Source organism: Panicum hallii, chromosome 2 (assembly GCF_002211085.1).
Source record: "Panicum hallii strain FIL2 chromosome 2, PHallii_v3.1, whole genome shotgun sequence".
Classification (NCBI taxonomy): domain Eukaryota; kingdom Viridiplantae; phylum Streptophyta; class Magnoliopsida; order Poales; family Poaceae; genus Panicum; species Panicum hallii.
In genome coordinates, this window is record NC_038043.1 from 35,891,776 (window position 1) to 35,907,832 (window position 16,057).

General features: G+C 47.1%; 3 protein-coding genes across 3 annotated transcripts; 1 reads left to right on the top strand and 2 right to left on the bottom strand.

Moving 5' to 3' along the window:
- Nucleotides 1-7,778: 7,778 nt before the first annotated feature.
- LOC112880975 (sugar transport protein MST6-like) lies at nt 7,779-9,335 on the top strand. The gene has a single exon (XM_025945697.1). It carries the CDS (start codon nt 7,779-7,781, stop codon nt 9,333-9,335), a length of 1,557 nt encoding a protein of 518 aa, XP_025801482.1.
- A 270-nt stretch (nt 9,336-9,605) lies between these two features.
- Nucleotides 9,606-11,604, bottom strand: LOC112882657. The gene is made up of 7 exons (XM_025947762.1): nt 11,114-11,604; nt 10,855-10,977; nt 10,561-10,717; nt 10,415-10,483; nt 10,172-10,291; nt 9,978-10,067; nt 9,606-9,831 (listed from the first exon to the last, which is right to left on the bottom strand). The coding sequence occupies exons 1-5, from the start codon at nt 11,522-11,524 to the stop codon at nt 10,272-10,274; spliced, it is 780 nt and encodes a 259-aa protein (XP_025803547.1). The 5' UTR covers nt 11,525-11,604; the 3' UTR covers nt 9,606-9,831; nt 9,978-10,067; nt 10,172-10,271.
- A 218-nt stretch (nt 11,605-11,822) lies between these two features.
- On the bottom strand, nt 11,823-15,685 carry LOC112882656 (phosphoenolpyruvate/phosphate translocator 1, chloroplastic-like). Its single transcript, XM_025947760.1, has 9 exons — nt 15,182-15,685; nt 13,727-13,849; nt 13,492-13,644; nt 13,309-13,394; nt 12,944-13,028; nt 12,683-12,802; nt 12,522-12,590; nt 12,195-12,324; nt 11,823-12,101 (listed from the first exon to the last, which is right to left on the bottom strand). The coding sequence occupies exons 1-9, from the start codon at nt 15,533-15,535 to the stop codon at nt 12,025-12,027; spliced, it is 1,197 nt and encodes a 398-aa protein (XP_025803545.1). The 5' UTR covers nt 15,536-15,685; the 3' UTR covers nt 11,823-12,024.
- Nucleotides 15,686-16,057: the final 372 nt, after the last annotated feature.

Consider the following 16,057-nt stretch of genomic DNA (forward strand, 5'->3'; position numbering starts at 1 on the left):
ACATAAAAATTTACTTACTTTTCCCCCTCGGGTCGAATCAACGGGCGTTTCTCACGAGGTATCGGTCGCTTAGGCAGACTCGCGGGACCTGCACAAGTGATTAAGAAAAATTATTAGTTTCTACTTCGAATTTGAACATATAACATGAAGAAGCAATAAAAACATATAAAGTTACTTACCTCGCAAGTAGATGCTCGACGAACCAGAGGCCGCGGAACCAGAGGCGGTCTACTGCACCTCGTCCTCCTCCCGCGCCTCCTCCTCCGTGGCCTCCTACAGGGGCACCAGCGTTGTCCCCCTCCTCCTCCCCCTCCTCCTCTCAGATGACCCAGCTTCAGCGGACCTCGCCCTCTGGTAAAGCGACCTAACGCACCTCATCCCACTGCCCACCATCTTTGTTCAAGAAGAGTAAAGTAATAAGTACAGATAAACAAGACATACTTAGAAAGAGATGCAAAATAAATAAAACATAATTACATAATACTATAGTATTACATTGATTAAAAATAATCTTCATAATCGGGAGCAGCTAGATCATAAGTCTCATCATCACTATCAACCATGTCATAATCAACACTATCTGAAGAATCAATGTCGTCATTGGCATTGCCTAAATGTAATCATTGTAGCATTTGTAAGTACTTTTCATTTTGCACCTCATCCTCCTCCTCCTCATCAACAACCGTTTCAACTTCCATTCCGTCCGCTTCGGTTAAGTCTATCTCAAATCGTCCTTCTAACCCCTCTTCTTGAAAGAACTCTCCGTCATATGTGTTAGGGTCTAAGTTATAATCTTGATCGTTTGGGACAAGTACTTTACCGTGCGGTGATACCTTGTGCACAACATACCAACCCTTAAGATGCTCTTTGTTTTGGCACGCATATGGGAGATAATAAACTTGTATGGCCTGTTGGGCCACAATATAGACATCGTCTCCTGGTAAGACGGAATCCTGTCGAATTTCGACTAGCCCAAGATTAGATATGTCTGTCTCGTTACTTCAGGATCAAACCAATGACATTTGAATATGACAGGATTAAGAGGTTTGGAACCATGAAAACTGAGTTCGTATATTTCTTCAATTCTTCCATAATACTCGACCCCATCAAGGCCAGGAGTAAAAACTCCAGTATTTTTGGTCTTTCGATTGGCTCGACTTGCCTCATAGCTTGTTGTACAAAAACGATATCCATTCACATCATAAACAGAATATGACCTGACCCTATAGGCAAAGCCATCGGCAACCTATCTCAACTTGGCACTCATCCTATGGCCCTGCTGTTTGAACCAAGAAATGAAATCGGGCAATCAATTTCCCGCACCCTGTCTAAGAAGGGTATCACATTCCTGCTGGGTAGGATCCCTTGATACTTGCTAGAATTCATGAACAAATTGCTCCATGTACGGCACCACCTCGTCAAGGTTGGTCAACACATATAGCATGATCTAGCGCCACTCTTGATGTCTCAATGTCTTGGTGGTCGAACCACTTGCACTTCCAAGTTGCCCTCGGAAAAGGCTGAGGTTCGATTTATTTTCTCTAGCATTGTAATGAGGGGGTGAATTATGCACGCTAGGGAGGTTGTCACCATAGTATGTTGTTGTGAAGTTCGACACCTCCTCCAGAATGTATGCCTCTGCAATGGAAGCCTCAACTTTGCATTTATTTCCACATTTCTTCCGAAGAACCTTTAGACATCTCTCGATTGGATAGCACCAACGACCTTGCACAGGACCCCCCATTCGTGCCTCATACGGGAGGTGCAAAATCATATGCTCCATCGGATTGAAGAAGCCGGGTAGAAAGGTCTTCTCCAACTTACAGAGCAACACCGTTGCAATTATTTCCAAGTCTGTTACCACGGTCCGAGATAACTCCTTGGCACAAAGCTGGCGGAAGAAATAGCTCAACTCTGCAAGCACTAGCCAGACATTCTCAGGGACATACCCTCGAACCATCGCCGGAAGAAGCCGCTCAATCCATATGTGGTAGTCATGACTCTTCATCCCTAAGACTCGTATAGTAGATAAGTTGACCCCCCTACTCAGATTAGCTGCATACCCATCAGGGAACATCAATGTCTTGATCCATTCTAGTACTTCCCTCCTTTGGGGCTTGGTCAAGACGAAATCGGCCTTAGGCTTTCTCCATGTCTTACCGCGACCAGGAGGCTTCATCTCTAGGTTTGGTCTATCACACAACGTTGCCAGATCCACTCTAGCCTTAACGTTGTCCTTTGTCTTACCGGGAATGTCCATGATTGTTGCCCAAAGTACCTCAGTGACATTCTTTTCAGTGTGCATCACATCAATGTTGTGTGGAAGGAGAAGATCATCATAATAGGGGAGCCGAGTCAATCCCGACTTATGAGTCCACATATGGTGCTGGCTATATCCCACAAAGCCACCTTCCAGGTTGACCATGAGACCATCTATCTGCTGACGGACCGCAGCACTAGTCTTCATTGGAGGTGCAAGGTCTGTCACCACGACACCTTTTGTGAAGTTCTTTTGGTCTTGTCTCAATGCATGGTCACGAGGGAGGAATTGCCGATGTTTGTCGAACGCCGAATACTTGCCACCCTTCTGCAACCAAATGAACCTAAGACCTTCCTTGCATACTGGGCATGGGAACCTCCCGTGAACACACTAGGCGCTGAAAATCCCATACGCCAGCAAGTCATGCAGGGAGTATTGGTACCAAACATGCATTTTGAAGTTTGTCTTCGTGGCCCGATCGTACGTCCATACCCCTTCCTCCCAAGCACAGACCAGTTCATCAATTAGAGGCTCCATGAACACAACCATATTATTCCCCGGATGTCCAAGAATAATCAATGACAATAATATGTTCTGTCGTTGAAAGCATACGCCTGGTGGGAGATTGAGGGGGATAACGAATACGGGCCAACATGTGTACATGGCAGCCATCATTCCATAAGGATTGAACCCATCTATAGCAAACGCAACGCGTACATTACGAGCCTCTCTGGCTTTCTCATGATGAATGCTATCAAAGTGGGTCCATGCTTCACCATCGGACGCATGTACCATCTTGTCAGGATTGTATCATTTGCCATTTTTGTGCCATGTCATCTCTTTCACGTATTCCTCAGTCATGTATAACCGCTGGATCCTCGATATGAACGGAAGGTGGCGTAGGATTGTCACGGGGATGTCAAGCTGCCTCTTGCGGCCATCACCAGAGTCCACCTCAATGAACCTAGAGGATTTACACTTTGGACAGTACTTTGATTCCGCGTATTCTTTCCTAAACAGGATGCACCCCTTCGGACAAGCAAGTATCTGGTCATACGGCATCTTGAGTGCACGAAGAAGTTTCTGAACCTCGTACATACTCTTTGGCAAAATATGATCCTCCGGAAGCAGGCTGCCAATAACTATCAACATACCATCGAAGGCGTCTCGACTCAAGCTATACTGCGACTTTAACGCCATTATGCGTCCAATGGCATCCAGTTGAGAAACCATTGTCTGTCCGTGAAGGGGTTTCTGTGCCACGGCAAACATGTCATAGAACGCCTTTGCAGTTGCCTCTAGCTCCTCCTCCGTACGTCCTTCAGCGAACTGTGCCTCGTGATAGTCATTTAGCATGTCCGCTATCCCGGCATCGGCATCATAATCCTCCAGTATTTGTGGTCTTTTATTCCTTCACAGGCTACCCGAACACTTGTGCACTTTGTCGGCTCTTTCATTCCTTTCATCACCCAGCTCCTCGCAGCCCAGCTCAGCTCCTCGCCGCCGCGCCCCAGTGCCCGCCGCACCCCAGCCGCGCCCTCGCCCGCGCCCCGGCCCCCGCTGCCCGGCCGCCGCCGCTGCACAATGGACACGGAGCTGGCGGTTCAAGAAGAAGCAGGAACAAGTTTTTCAGAGCGCTTAGCATGATCGTGATACCTTGCAAGTAAGTAATCATGAAACTAGTTTGTTCATAGAAAACTGACATAGGAGTATTACAATTACCTGATGCTTCCTTCCTGTACGAGGAAATAGTTCTAACCAAGTGTAGCCTACAATTATAGCAAACTTTCAATATTATTGAACCACAATAATAGTTATCTATAAGTGAAGTCCACAAAATTTAAAGCAGTCTCACCGCATCACATTTTGCTCCTTACTGATAATTTCACAAACTTGTCACAAAAAAGACAACAATTTTTAATAAAATGATGCATCATGTTTCAGTAGCAACAGATTGCTGAATATCTGATTTGTTTGCTAAGTTTACAGTGGCTATCATCATCCAGGACAATATAAGGTTAAAGCACTAGGAAATATGAAATTCGAACATCAATGATAGATCGATAATACCAGATGAGACAAATCTCTACAATTACTAAAGCAAGCATTGATTCCCTGGTCCGTCAATTGGAGTTTTAATCAAAATTCGGATGATTGTATGTTGAGTTAATGGTCTGAAACCATTTAGAATTAAGTTTGGTGAGTAAAATAGAAAAAGACTAAAGTCCTCGACCGACACGTACTATGTTATGATAAAATACGTACGGTGTATAATATATACATTTTATATGCTAATCAATTCATTTATATGGCTTTTCGTAGCAACGAACGGGCATATTTGCTAGTACGTCTTAGTTATATTACAGTTTTACCTTGCTGCCTATGCTTGGATTTTCTCTAATTGAAAATATGTTTTTGTTCACATATCATTTGATAGCTCTTTACTATCTTATCAGCAGCATCACCCTCCGCGACGCATCCTCCGACACCGCCGCGCTCCCGGAGTGCACCGCCTTGGAGATCACGGCCATCGCCACCACCTGCAGATCTGCGGCGCCTCCTTCGAGACCGCCACCAGCGGGCTTCTCCCGGAGCGCGCCGACACGGGAACCACAGCGCCCATCACCACCAACATCCCCCGCGCATCAGGATCGGGTACCCCCATTATTACGTGTATTTGTTGGAATCATCGCATTCTGCCCGTATCCGTGTTAGCAAACCAACAAAACCCACGGATGAAGTTTCTCTTTGTTTGCTGTAGTCGTAGGATTCTATCGATTTCTATTTTCTCACAAAACCCGAGCTGGTCCAAGATGAAATTTCCGAGCTGGTCGAAGCTGTTTAGCTGCTTCGGCGGCTGCCTCCCCTGCAGCAACTGCTTAACCAACGTAAGCTGTTGTGGCACGATAACCAACAACAGTTACGGGGGGCAGGAATCAGAAAGCCAAGCTAGCGCTAGTAAGCAAGCTGCATTGTCTGATTTAATATCCATATAATAATTAATATCGATGTAATAATAATTGTTGGATTTAGCTAGACCAATTGCATCTCTGAGATGATTTGTATTGTGAGATATGAGATTTAATGTATTGTTACTCTTCGAGCCGGGAACTAATGTAATGTAATGTAATATTTGTGAACTTTGTGCATTTTTCCGTTGAACTCTTGTAAAACTATTTTGCATTGCTTGTTAACTTTATCGTTAAACTCGTGTAAAACTTGTGCAGCACATGCAGGTGCACCACAAACTTGGGGTCCGGTTGTTTTTAAATTGTATAAAAAGCAAATTTGGTCAGAAAATTATGAAACTTGCCCAGATGTCATGATATCATATGTGGAGGCCGTGATAAAAATTTACCTAGGTTTCGTGAAAGTTTGTCAGCTACGATGCTTAACACCTAGTTGGCCTTCACATGAAATCATGAAACTTATTTGGACATACTTCGGTTTGTAAGTATCGCATGTTACAACTTTCATGAAACTTTATCAATTTTTTATCACAGCCTCCACATATGATATCATGACATCTGGGCAAGTTTCATGATTTTTTGACCAAATTTGCTTTTTATAAAATTTAAAAACAACCGGACCCCAAGTTTGTGGTCATGCTTCGTGAACATGAGATATTTGAAATTCCTGTCTGTTCATGGATAAGATGTCGAAGTAGGCTCAATAATATGAATATCATTTTTTGATTCATTTTTTCCACTCTTTGAATGATTTGCAATTCAAATTTGAATTATTCCAAGAAATTCAATCAAATGAAATAAATTGAGTAAATTTAGCAAACAATTCGAGGATTGTGCCAAACTTGCATACGTAGTTCAAGGTAATCTAGAATGATAACAGAAAAAGTTTGGGTGGAAAAAGGAAAAAAAATAAATATATTTTGTCGAGTGCCCAGAAAAAGCGCTTGGCAAATCACACATTTGCCGAGTGTCCGCGATACCGACACTCGGCAAAATTAACGGCCGTTTGCTGTCGTTCGCAGCTGATGGAGCTTTGCCGAGTGTCTGTCTTTGCCGAGTGTCTGTCTTTGCCGAGTGTGGGGCACTAAGCAAAACAGATTTTGCCGAGTGTTATTGTTTGCCAAACGCATGACACTCGGCAAATCTATTGTTCGCCGAGTGTTTCTTTTTGTCGAGTGCGGCACTCGGCAAAGGTCTTATTCGCCGAGTGCCCGACGAAATACTCTCGGCAAAAATTTTTGCGCTCGGCAAAGGTGCCGTCTCCGGTAGTGCATACACCCGTCGCAGCATTGAAAAATGTCATTGAAACATAAAAAATATACACAAAAGTAGTTCATGGCTGCATGTGACTCCACGAATAATCTCCACTTCTTAGCCAATCAAACATCAAAATTTACCATTGCAACAACAGAAATTTCTCACTGCAACATGTCAAAGCAACAGATGAAACATAAAACAAAAGCAATCAAGCAAAGTATCGTATTGCTATATTTCGATTTATCTATTTTAACATCTCTGGTCACCTTCAGCAACATTTGAAACCTCCAATTGAAACATCCCAAAATTAATATTGCAACATTGAGAAATATCAATCATAACATCATAAATGAACTGTTGCAACATCGAAAATCCATCACCCCCGAAATCATCTACTTACCTTCATCGTCCAGCTCCTCGCCATCTAAATTAATCCCCGTTGCTAGTATCTCAACACCTTGCTGCTGGAATCATTCTTCTAGCAACTCGAATCGACATCCTGTGCTAGGATGCTACAAATCGAGTGGCATAGACCACCATTGTCATCCGCCAGACAATTGATGGGCACTACGAGGCCTACGCACGTTCGGTACAGTTGTGGAAGGCCTTCACTGCATGCGCCTCCGCGGTGCTGGATGAGTCGCCGGCGGTGGCCTCCGCGCATGATGCCGAGGCATCGTGTCATGGAGATAAGGATCAGGACGAATGCATAAGGTTGAAAAGAGAATAAGAAGCTAAAGCTACGGTAAAAAGAATTAACGGGAGCGTGTGGTGTCGGTGGGAAGCTGGATGGAGGATGGCAGTCACGTGGCGTATGTGTGCGTCCGATATTTTCACCCCACGTCGGACGTTCTAGGAGTCTAGGAGAAGCATTACTGTAATTAAAATATGAAATCGGAATCGGAATACAGATCCACGTGCACACGCATACGGTGTACGGACATGTACAGGAAAAGAAGTCGACACTACTGTCAAAATCGGATTTACGTAGGCACAATTCAACAGGCCCAATCCCAGTGCAAAATGGTGTACTACGAGTCCGAGCAGGAGCGTTTGCACGCGCGTGGGCGAATCCGATACGAGGTACCACGTCGGGACCCCAATCGGAATCGCAGCTTTCCGGCCGGCCCTATAAATCCACGCGACGGCTTTCCCTCCAAACCACAACGACAAACGCAAATCAACGAACTCGACTTGCCACTCGAGATCACACACAAGTCAAAATCGCGGTTGTGTTCTTGTGTCGTCGTCCATCGATCGATCGTCTTCGGTAGTTCAGTTCGCAAATCGCAATGGCGGGCGGCGCTGCTGTGGCGCCGGCCGGGCGGCGGCAGGACTACCCCGGTGGGCTGACCCCGTTCGTCTTCATGGCGTGCATGGTGGCGGCCACGGGCGGGCTCATCTTCGGCTACGACATCGGCATCTCCGGCGGCGTCACGTCCATGGACCCCTTCCTCCTCCGCTTCTTCCCGTCCGTGTACCGGAAGCAGGCGGAGGCGGCGGACGGCGGCAACCAGTACTGCAAGTTCGACAGCCAGCTGCTGACGCTCTTCACCTCCTCGCTCTACGTCGCCGCGCTCGTCGCCTCGCTCTTCGCGGCCTCCGTCACCCGGGCTGCCGGCCGCAAGTGGTCCATGTTCTACGGCGGGCTCACCTTCCTTGCCGGGTGCGTGCTCAACGGCGCCGCCATGAACGTGACCATGCTCATCCTGGGCCGCGTGCTGCTGGGGATCGGCGTCGGCTTCGCCAACCAGAGCGTGCCCGTCTACCTGTCGGAGATGGCGCCGGCGCGGATGCGCGGCATGCTCAACAACGGCTTCCAGCTCATGATCACGCTCGGCATCCTCTTCGCCAACCTCATCAACTACGGCACCGACAGGATCGCCGGCGGGTGGGGCTGGCGCCTCAGCCTCGCGTTCGCCGCCGTCCCCGCCGCCATCATCACCATCGGCTCCGTGTTCCTCCCGGACACGCCCAACTCCCTCCTGGAGCGCGGCCGCCCCGAGGAGGCCAGGCGGATGCTGCGGCGCTTGCGCGGCACCGACGACGTGTCCGCCGAGTACGACGACCTGGTGGCGGCCGGCGAGGTGTCCAGGGCCGTCTCCCGCCCGTGGCGCGACATCCTCCACCGCAAGCACCGGCCCCAGCTGGTGATGGCGGTGGCGATCCCCCTGTTCCAGCAGCTGACGGGCATCAACGTCATCATGTTCTACGCGCCCGTGCTCTTCAAGACGCTGGGCTTCGGCGGCAGCGCGTCGCTCATGTCGGCGGTGATCACCGGCCTCGTCAACCTCGCCTCAACCCTCGTCTCGGTGTTCACCGTGGACCGCGTCGGCCGGCGCGCGCTGCTCCTGGAGGGCGGCGCCCAGATGCTGGCGGGGCAGGTGGCCGTCGGCACCCTCATCGGCGCCAAGTTCGGGTGGAGCGGCGTGGCGACGATCCCGGCGGGCTACGCGGCGGTCGTGGTGGTGGTGATGTGCGCCTACGTGGCCGGCTTCGCCTGGTCGTGGGGCCCGCTGGGGTGGCTGGTGCCCAGCGAGGTGATGCCGCTGGAGGTGCGCCCGGCGGGGCAGAGCATCACCGTCGCCGTCAACATGCTCATGACCTTCGCCGTCGCGCAGGCCTTCCTCCCCATGCTGTGCCGCCTCAAGTTTGTGCTCTTCTTCTTCTTCGCCGCCTGCGTCGTGGTCATGACGCTCTTCGTCGCCTTCTTCCTGCCGGAGACCAAGGGCGTGCCCATCGAGGACATGGCCGGCGTCTGGAAGGCGCACTGGTACTGGAAGCGGTTCGTCGATGACGGCGAGGATGCCGACGGCAAGGGAGACGTCGAGATGGGTACAGTGGTTTAGCGTAGTTATTAGGGTTTTTAGGTAGAATTTATCAATTTAAACAGGAGGATCGTGCGTGTGTTCAACGGTTCATAGGTACAGTAGTATAGAGTAGCAGCTAGCCATATTTTACTTTATTCAGTTGAATACTTGTTCTATGTTCATGGAATTATTTTTAATAAAGATATATTATTACAGTACCTTTTCTCTGTACGCAATCACATATATTTAGCAAAAGTGATTCCACAATGAGCGCTATTACACACACAACCAGTTTGTCCAAAGGGAAGCAATTCACAGTAAAAATTCAGCAGATTTATTAATACACGATTAAACAATTCGCAAATGCTGGTAACTGTATAGATCAGAAATGGGCCAATGAATGAATGAACTCTCCAGCAAATATTGTTCTAATACAGGTACTAGTTCTCCTGAAAATGTGATCTAGCAGCCTTAGCCTTGGGTCTTATGAAATTCTCTTCAATTGTGACACCCTTGCTAGGATCATGTATCATACCTTAAACCAAACAAATGTACCATCACAAAGCCAATTTCAAGTCATGACAAACATATCCGATTAATGATTACAATAACACTTTCCTCAAGAAAAAATGATCACAATAACACAAACATATCATGTAACAAATCGAAGAGATGGCTAACCTGTTGGTACCCATGGAAGCAGAATGCATCAAGCAGCAAAGATCGTTCCTGTGTATATCTGTTTTAAGTTCGATACATACACACATAAGACTACAAGAGAGAATAGTAGTGTCAAAAACTCCAAGTGTCACCATTCACCATGCCAGCCTGAGAGGCACAATGGCTAAATAATAAACAGCATATATGGTCCTCACCAGGGACTGCAGGCCTGCGGGTGTGACTTGGACACCTTCTGTTAGAAAGGTTACTGGGGTCAAGAGGAAGAATGACATGACTGTGATAACTGAGAAAACATTAATGGCGTCCAGAGATCCCTGGTCAGAAGAGCGAGGGAGAACAGGGAAGAGGGGTTAGAGTAGTAGACATACGCTTGAGGAACTAGCAAATGAATTCATAACTGATCATTGAAAAAAGTTGAAGATTGGTAATCGGGTTACCCTCATCACATTCCTTGACTGGAAGGTCGCAATTGGAACAAGACACAATACAACCAACGGAATAAGCAACTGCAAATTGATAGGGATGTTCATGAGCGGTAACAAACAGAAGGAAAAAGTATATGTTGCACAGAGAATGAAATCACCTGACCGAGGAAGATAGGAAGGAGAACAGGTAAGGTAGGCTTCAGCTCCCTGTGAGCCTTGTCGTCGTGTAAATGACACCGCAACCTTTCCAGGGCTCATGTTTGTGAAAAGATTGGCCATGGTATGGACGATAGCCAGAGGGAGGACAGCCGCAGGCTGGGAAAACAAGAACATATCATTGCAACAGAGAGGTAAATTTTGGTGCAATAATATATATAATATGTGTATCGTCCTACTGCTAAGCTAGTTCACCAAATTAAAGGAAGAAAACCAAATGAATTACTAATATTTACCTGTGCCCCAGACACCTTTGGTCTTTTAAGGATACCGGTGGTCCACATGAGCAAAGCGACTACAGTTCCAACGGCGAACTGCACGGCCGTGACGTTTATCGGATACGTGAAAGCCTTCAGAACCTGCCATGCCCATGCGTTTACAGGAACGGTTTAAAATTAACTTGCTGGTAATCCTTGTGATCATCTAGATGTTGCTCAGACAAGCAACTGACAATGAAGCACTAGCATCTAGATGTCGGAGCTGCTGGCCACCTACCTGCTTGCTGTAGCCGGTGCCGGTGAAGAGGTGCCAGAGACCGAAGAGCGCCCCCAGCCGTAGCATCGTCTTGGCGCGCCCTCCTCCGGCCCTGGCCTCTCCTCCAGCCGCGTCCATGTTCTTGGTCGCCTTCGTCGCGTCGTTGTCTTCTTTGCGCCGTAGAGCAAGGGCGTGCCCAAAGAGGACATTTCTGTTGTCTGGAAGGCGAAATCGAAGCGCTTCCTCGTCACGGACGGCAATGACGCTGACGGCCGTGGGGACGAGATGGGCACAGTTTGACGGATAATCTTTTCGCAGTGAAATTTGTTGTCCCGACTCCTTGTCCTGAGTGAATGAATACACAGTGCCCAGGCCACCCGAATTCAAGCAACAGTCAAGGATCCCAGTAGTGTAGTGTAGTACGCCGTCCATGCCGAAAATATCACCATTTACCACGAAATAATAATTCCGAAGATTGTGTCTCCATCACACTACTTATTTGTGACCCCAGTAGTGTGGATCCCAGGACTAGCAGATTGAAAACAGTCCCACGGAATGACATCCTCCCAGTTCAGCAAAGGATCCAGTTGTGTAGTATTGTCCATGCCGGAAGGATCACGATTCACCACGAAAGAACAATTCCCGAGGATTACATCTCCACAACACTATTATTTTTGTCTGTCTTCCTCGAAGTTCAGTTTCAGAAGCGTATAAAACAGCACAAGAAAAATGGCACCACAGAAAAATTATTAATACACTAATAAACCATAAATCCGTTCAAAAATGCTAGTAATTAAGTCACAAACAGTCACATGAAGTGGTAGCAAACCAGAGGGGCTTCTCTCAACATCATTCTAAACTACTGCACTCGCTAGTCACTCAGACGGCAGGTCTTCCACAGTTCTAATGGATGGACCTGATAATATATGTCATTAAGCAGCCTTGGCCTTGGGCTTAAGCCTCTTCAGTTGTGAGTACAGGAAAACTCCTGCGAGGGCAACCCCGGTACCTGGACAAATCAAATGTTCCCAATTCAATTCGTGAGGGAGAGCAGAATAACATGATTCACTTACTTAGTGTGGTGAAAGGAAAAGATGCGAACCTAGAGAGTTGACGGGAGAAACAGGGGTCCTGAAGAACAGAACGGAAGTCACAATGACCACCACACGCTTGACACAGTTGCCCACGGAATGGGTGACTGGGGACACCCTAGCGAGGATCATGTATGACACCTTGAACAAATTAAGCATAAAAAGATCAGCAAGTAAATTCCAAATTGTGAACACCCAATACCATGTATACACATGAACTGGAATTTGTACATTCATATCAAATAATCTGACTCAGCACCAAACATGTAACTGAAGGGAAAAACAGATCCAATAATTCCAACAAGATGGATCATCAGGTAACTGAATACATGGCTGACCTGTTGGTACGCATGGAAGCAGAATGCAGCAATCAGAGATCTCGTGTATATCTGTTTTAAGTTCAAGCCCTGCACAAGATTTCAAGTTTTTCAGGAATATATAATTGTCCTCAAGCCAATCTGCAGGATGTCATTGATAAATATAGAGCAGGAATACTCACAGCAGACTGCAAGACTGCAGGACTGACTTTGACACCCTCTGTTAGTAAGGTTACTGGGGCCAAGAGGAAGAATGACATGACCGTAATGATTGAGAAAAGATTAATGTTGTCCAGAGATTCCTGAAGTGGCAAAAGAAAGAGTTAAATATACACTCGAAGGGCAGACATAAAATACCCATCCATAACTAAAACTCTAATCAATTATTCACAAGAAAATTACTACATAATTACAGAAAATTGCAAAAGTGATAGTTCAGAGACCTCTTTCTTCACCATAAGCTTCTTGCTTAGCACATTCCTTGATTGGAAGGTCACATTTGAAGCCATTGCACTCCAAAAGCCAGCCCTGTGACATAGAAATTGGAGGTTACACATGACAATGGAATGAGATAACAAGGAAGCCATTGCTTCTAACTTCCTGATCATGTGTGAGAGCATGCACACACATCATTCATTATATGCACAACAGAGAAAAACTAAGTAACTAACTACAATTGTAGAAAAATTAGCACCGGAACATTGATCAACTAAAGTTTGAGGAACATCCAATGATTGAAGCAATGGAGCAAAAGACAGGAAATCCAAACACCTGCTTGTATTCAACATAAGGCACTTATATAACTTACCAGTTAAAGGAAGCCTCAGTAAGAGATGCCAATGCCACGCCACCAACGATGGGAACAAGAGACAATACAACCCAAGGAGTAGGGAACTGCAAAACCATTCATTTGCCGGAGTAAAAGCAAGAAAAGTTTTATCATATTATCAACAGTTACTAACGGACTACAGAGTTGAACAGATGAAATTACCTCACCAAGGAAGATTGCTGAAAGGAGGACCGAGAAGAAAGGCTCCATGGCCTTGATAGTATGTGTAAATGACACTGCAACCTTTCCAAGGCTCATGTTTGTGAAAAGATTGCCCATGGTGTGGACAATAGCCAGAGGAAGGATAGCGAGAAGCTGGGAAACAAGAACAAAACTGATGTCATTTTGATGCACTATGCGTGTACTGAAAGTATGTCTGGAGAAACTTAATATCCACCTGGGCACCAGAGATCTTTGGTCTTTTAAGGATACCAGTGATCCACATGAACAAAGCAATGGCAGTTCCAACAGCAAACTGCACATTTGTAATGTTTATAGGGTACGGCAAAACCTTCAGAACCTGCCGAGCAAAGAAACAGTTTTAAAAAGTTGTATTATTTGCTGCCAACTGATGTTCACCATCTAAATGTTTCTCACATAACTAAAAGGTGGCCCAGTGTACATCAACAAATCCAACTACTGTGATTTACCAAAGCATCACTTAAGTTCTCAGTTGAAACAATGGAAAACATTTCAACAATGTTTTCTTTGAACATAGCCACTTATTGCAGTAGAGATGCTATTCTAATCTATTAACTACAGATATACAAAAATGAAGACCTATGTGCATATGAATAAAAATGGAAAGACATCACATGGGTGCAGTCTGCAGTACAAAAGACAAACATCTTGAGTGAAATCATGAATCAACAAGGTTTTCTTGCGAACATAGCCACTTATCGCAGTAGAGATGCTATTCTAATCTATTAACTACACATATGCAAAAATGAAGACCTATGTGCATATGAATAAAAATGGAAAGACATCACATGGGTGCAGTCTGCAGTACAAAAGACAAACATCTTGAGTGAAATCATCAACAAAAGCTTGCTATGTAAAAGCTTTTCATATTTACCCATGTATGAAAGAAGCAACAGCTTAATTGCATCATTATTGAATATATGGTTAAAACAACAGTGTAGATACTTCCTAGGCTTTTACAAAATTGAGCAAAATCTCACCCAGAATGTGTCGTATAAGGAACATGTATAAACATAAGGAAAAAAAAGGAAGCAAAGGCAAGAATTTCTTCTTGTGTCACTATGTTTGGAGTCTGTAACAGTTGAAGATCATGATGGATTTTGAGCAAAGTCTTGCACTTACACAGAAAAAGTGGGTTGGCCTATATTTGTTAACTCACTTGTCATTTTTATCAATTTTCTGAGGACTATGTGGCAAAAGGGAAATCCATTATAGTTGATTTATAAATTTCTCAAGACAATAAACTCAGGCCAGCTAGCACTTCACCGAATCTAGTGAGATATCCGTGTGGAAGCTTCAGCAAGACCGATTCACCATATAGATGAAGGAAATATGGAAAAATAAATGAACAAACCAATCCATGCCTCTTCTCAACATACTGCATAGGGCAAGCATGAACAGAGAAATGTAGAAGCTATGTCCGTGCCATCATCGGAATTACCCAAATGCAAACTAAGAGAAGGATCTGTCCTTGGTACGTACGACTACTGATCTGTGCAATTCACTGGTCTGCGCTAGAGAATCACTAGGGCGCGGTCACTAGCCAGGGAAGGCCAGCAGTCCATCTCCTCGCACGGCATGAAAGCAACACAACAAAACAGGGGAAGGGGATATGGCGACGGCAATGACAGTTTGTCGTCAGTCAGCTCACCTGCTTGTTGTAGATGTTGAAGTAGATGTTGAAGAGGTACCAGAGGCCGAAGAGCGCCCCCAGCTGCAGCGTCTTCAGGAGCCCTCCTCCCGCTTCCTCCCCGGCCCCCTGCGCCGCGGCCGCCGCTGACGCCGACGCCGCCACGTCCCTGCATCTCCGCTTCTCCTCCTCCTCCAGCGGCGAGGCCGGCACGAGCCCGGCGCGCGCGGAGAGGCGGAGGCCGCGCAGCGGGAGGACAGGCCGGATTCCTCCGCCGGCAACGGCAACGGCGCCGCCGCGGCGGTGGCTAGGGCAAGCGACGAGCTGCCGCGCAGCGCATGGTCGGACTAGCCCGATGGCCGCCGCGCTCTGCATAATCCTGGGGAGTGTCGCCGCGCCTCCCCGCCTAAGGTCCGGGACGCCTGAGACTCGGATGGCGGGCGGAGTGCTCGAGGCGGCGGCGGCGGAGACCACGAGGTTCCACCGGGTTTGGTGAGGTGGTGCAGGACTGCAGGGCGAGTGACACTGCGCGAGATTTGGAGGAGGGGCTTTATGCATAGGCAGGAATGCGCTGAGCTGGCAGCCTGTGTCGCTGGCATGCGGGCCAACAGAACTCGTGGGAACCATCTGTAGTGGGCGGGGGGATCGGACGCGGGCTTGGACCGTGTCGCCGCTCCGTGGAGCGCAACGAACAGCTGTCGCTGGCAAACAGGCAGGCCCGTGCGGGCCCCGCCGCTCGGCGCCTGAAACGCCGGGGGATCCGTCCCGCAGCGCGGCATGCTGGCTGGATCGGAGGAGCGTGCGTGGTGCGGCGGTTTCGAGGGGAAGGTGAGATGCGGACCCCGCACGCACTGGTGACTGATGCATTGTTTTGATGTCTTATCAACAGAATTTTAA

Bases quoted from the DNA above. Each gene is read 5' to 3' on its own strand.
- LOC112880975 (XM_025945697.1), top strand. From the start codon at position 7,779: ATGGCGGGCGGCGCTGCTGTGGCGCCGGCCGGGCGGCGGCAGGACTAC.
- LOC112882656 (XM_025947760.1), bottom strand. From the start codon at position 15,535: ATGCAGAGCGCGGCGGCCATCGGGCTAGTCCGACCATGCGCTGCGCGG. The intron at 13,395-13,491 runs GTAATTTCATCT...ATGGTTTTGCAG, and splicing joins CAGCAATCTTCCTTGGTGAG to TTCCCTACTCCTTGGGTTGT. The intron at 12,325-12,521 runs GTCAGCCATGTA...AATTTGTTCAAG, and splicing joins GCTTCCATGCGTACCAACAG to GTGTCATACATGATCCTCGC.
- LOC112882657 (XM_025947762.1), bottom strand. From the start codon at position 11,524: ATGGACGGCGTACTACACTACACTACTGGGATCCTTGACTGTTGCTTG. The intron at 10,484-10,560 runs GTGATTTCATTC...ATCAATTTGCAG, and splicing joins TTCCTATCTTCCTCGGTCAG to TTGCTTATTCCGTTGGTTGT. The intron at 10,292-10,414 runs GTAACCCGATTA...TCTTCTGACCAG, and splicing joins AGTCAAGGAATGTGATGAGG to GGATCTCTGGACGCCATTAA.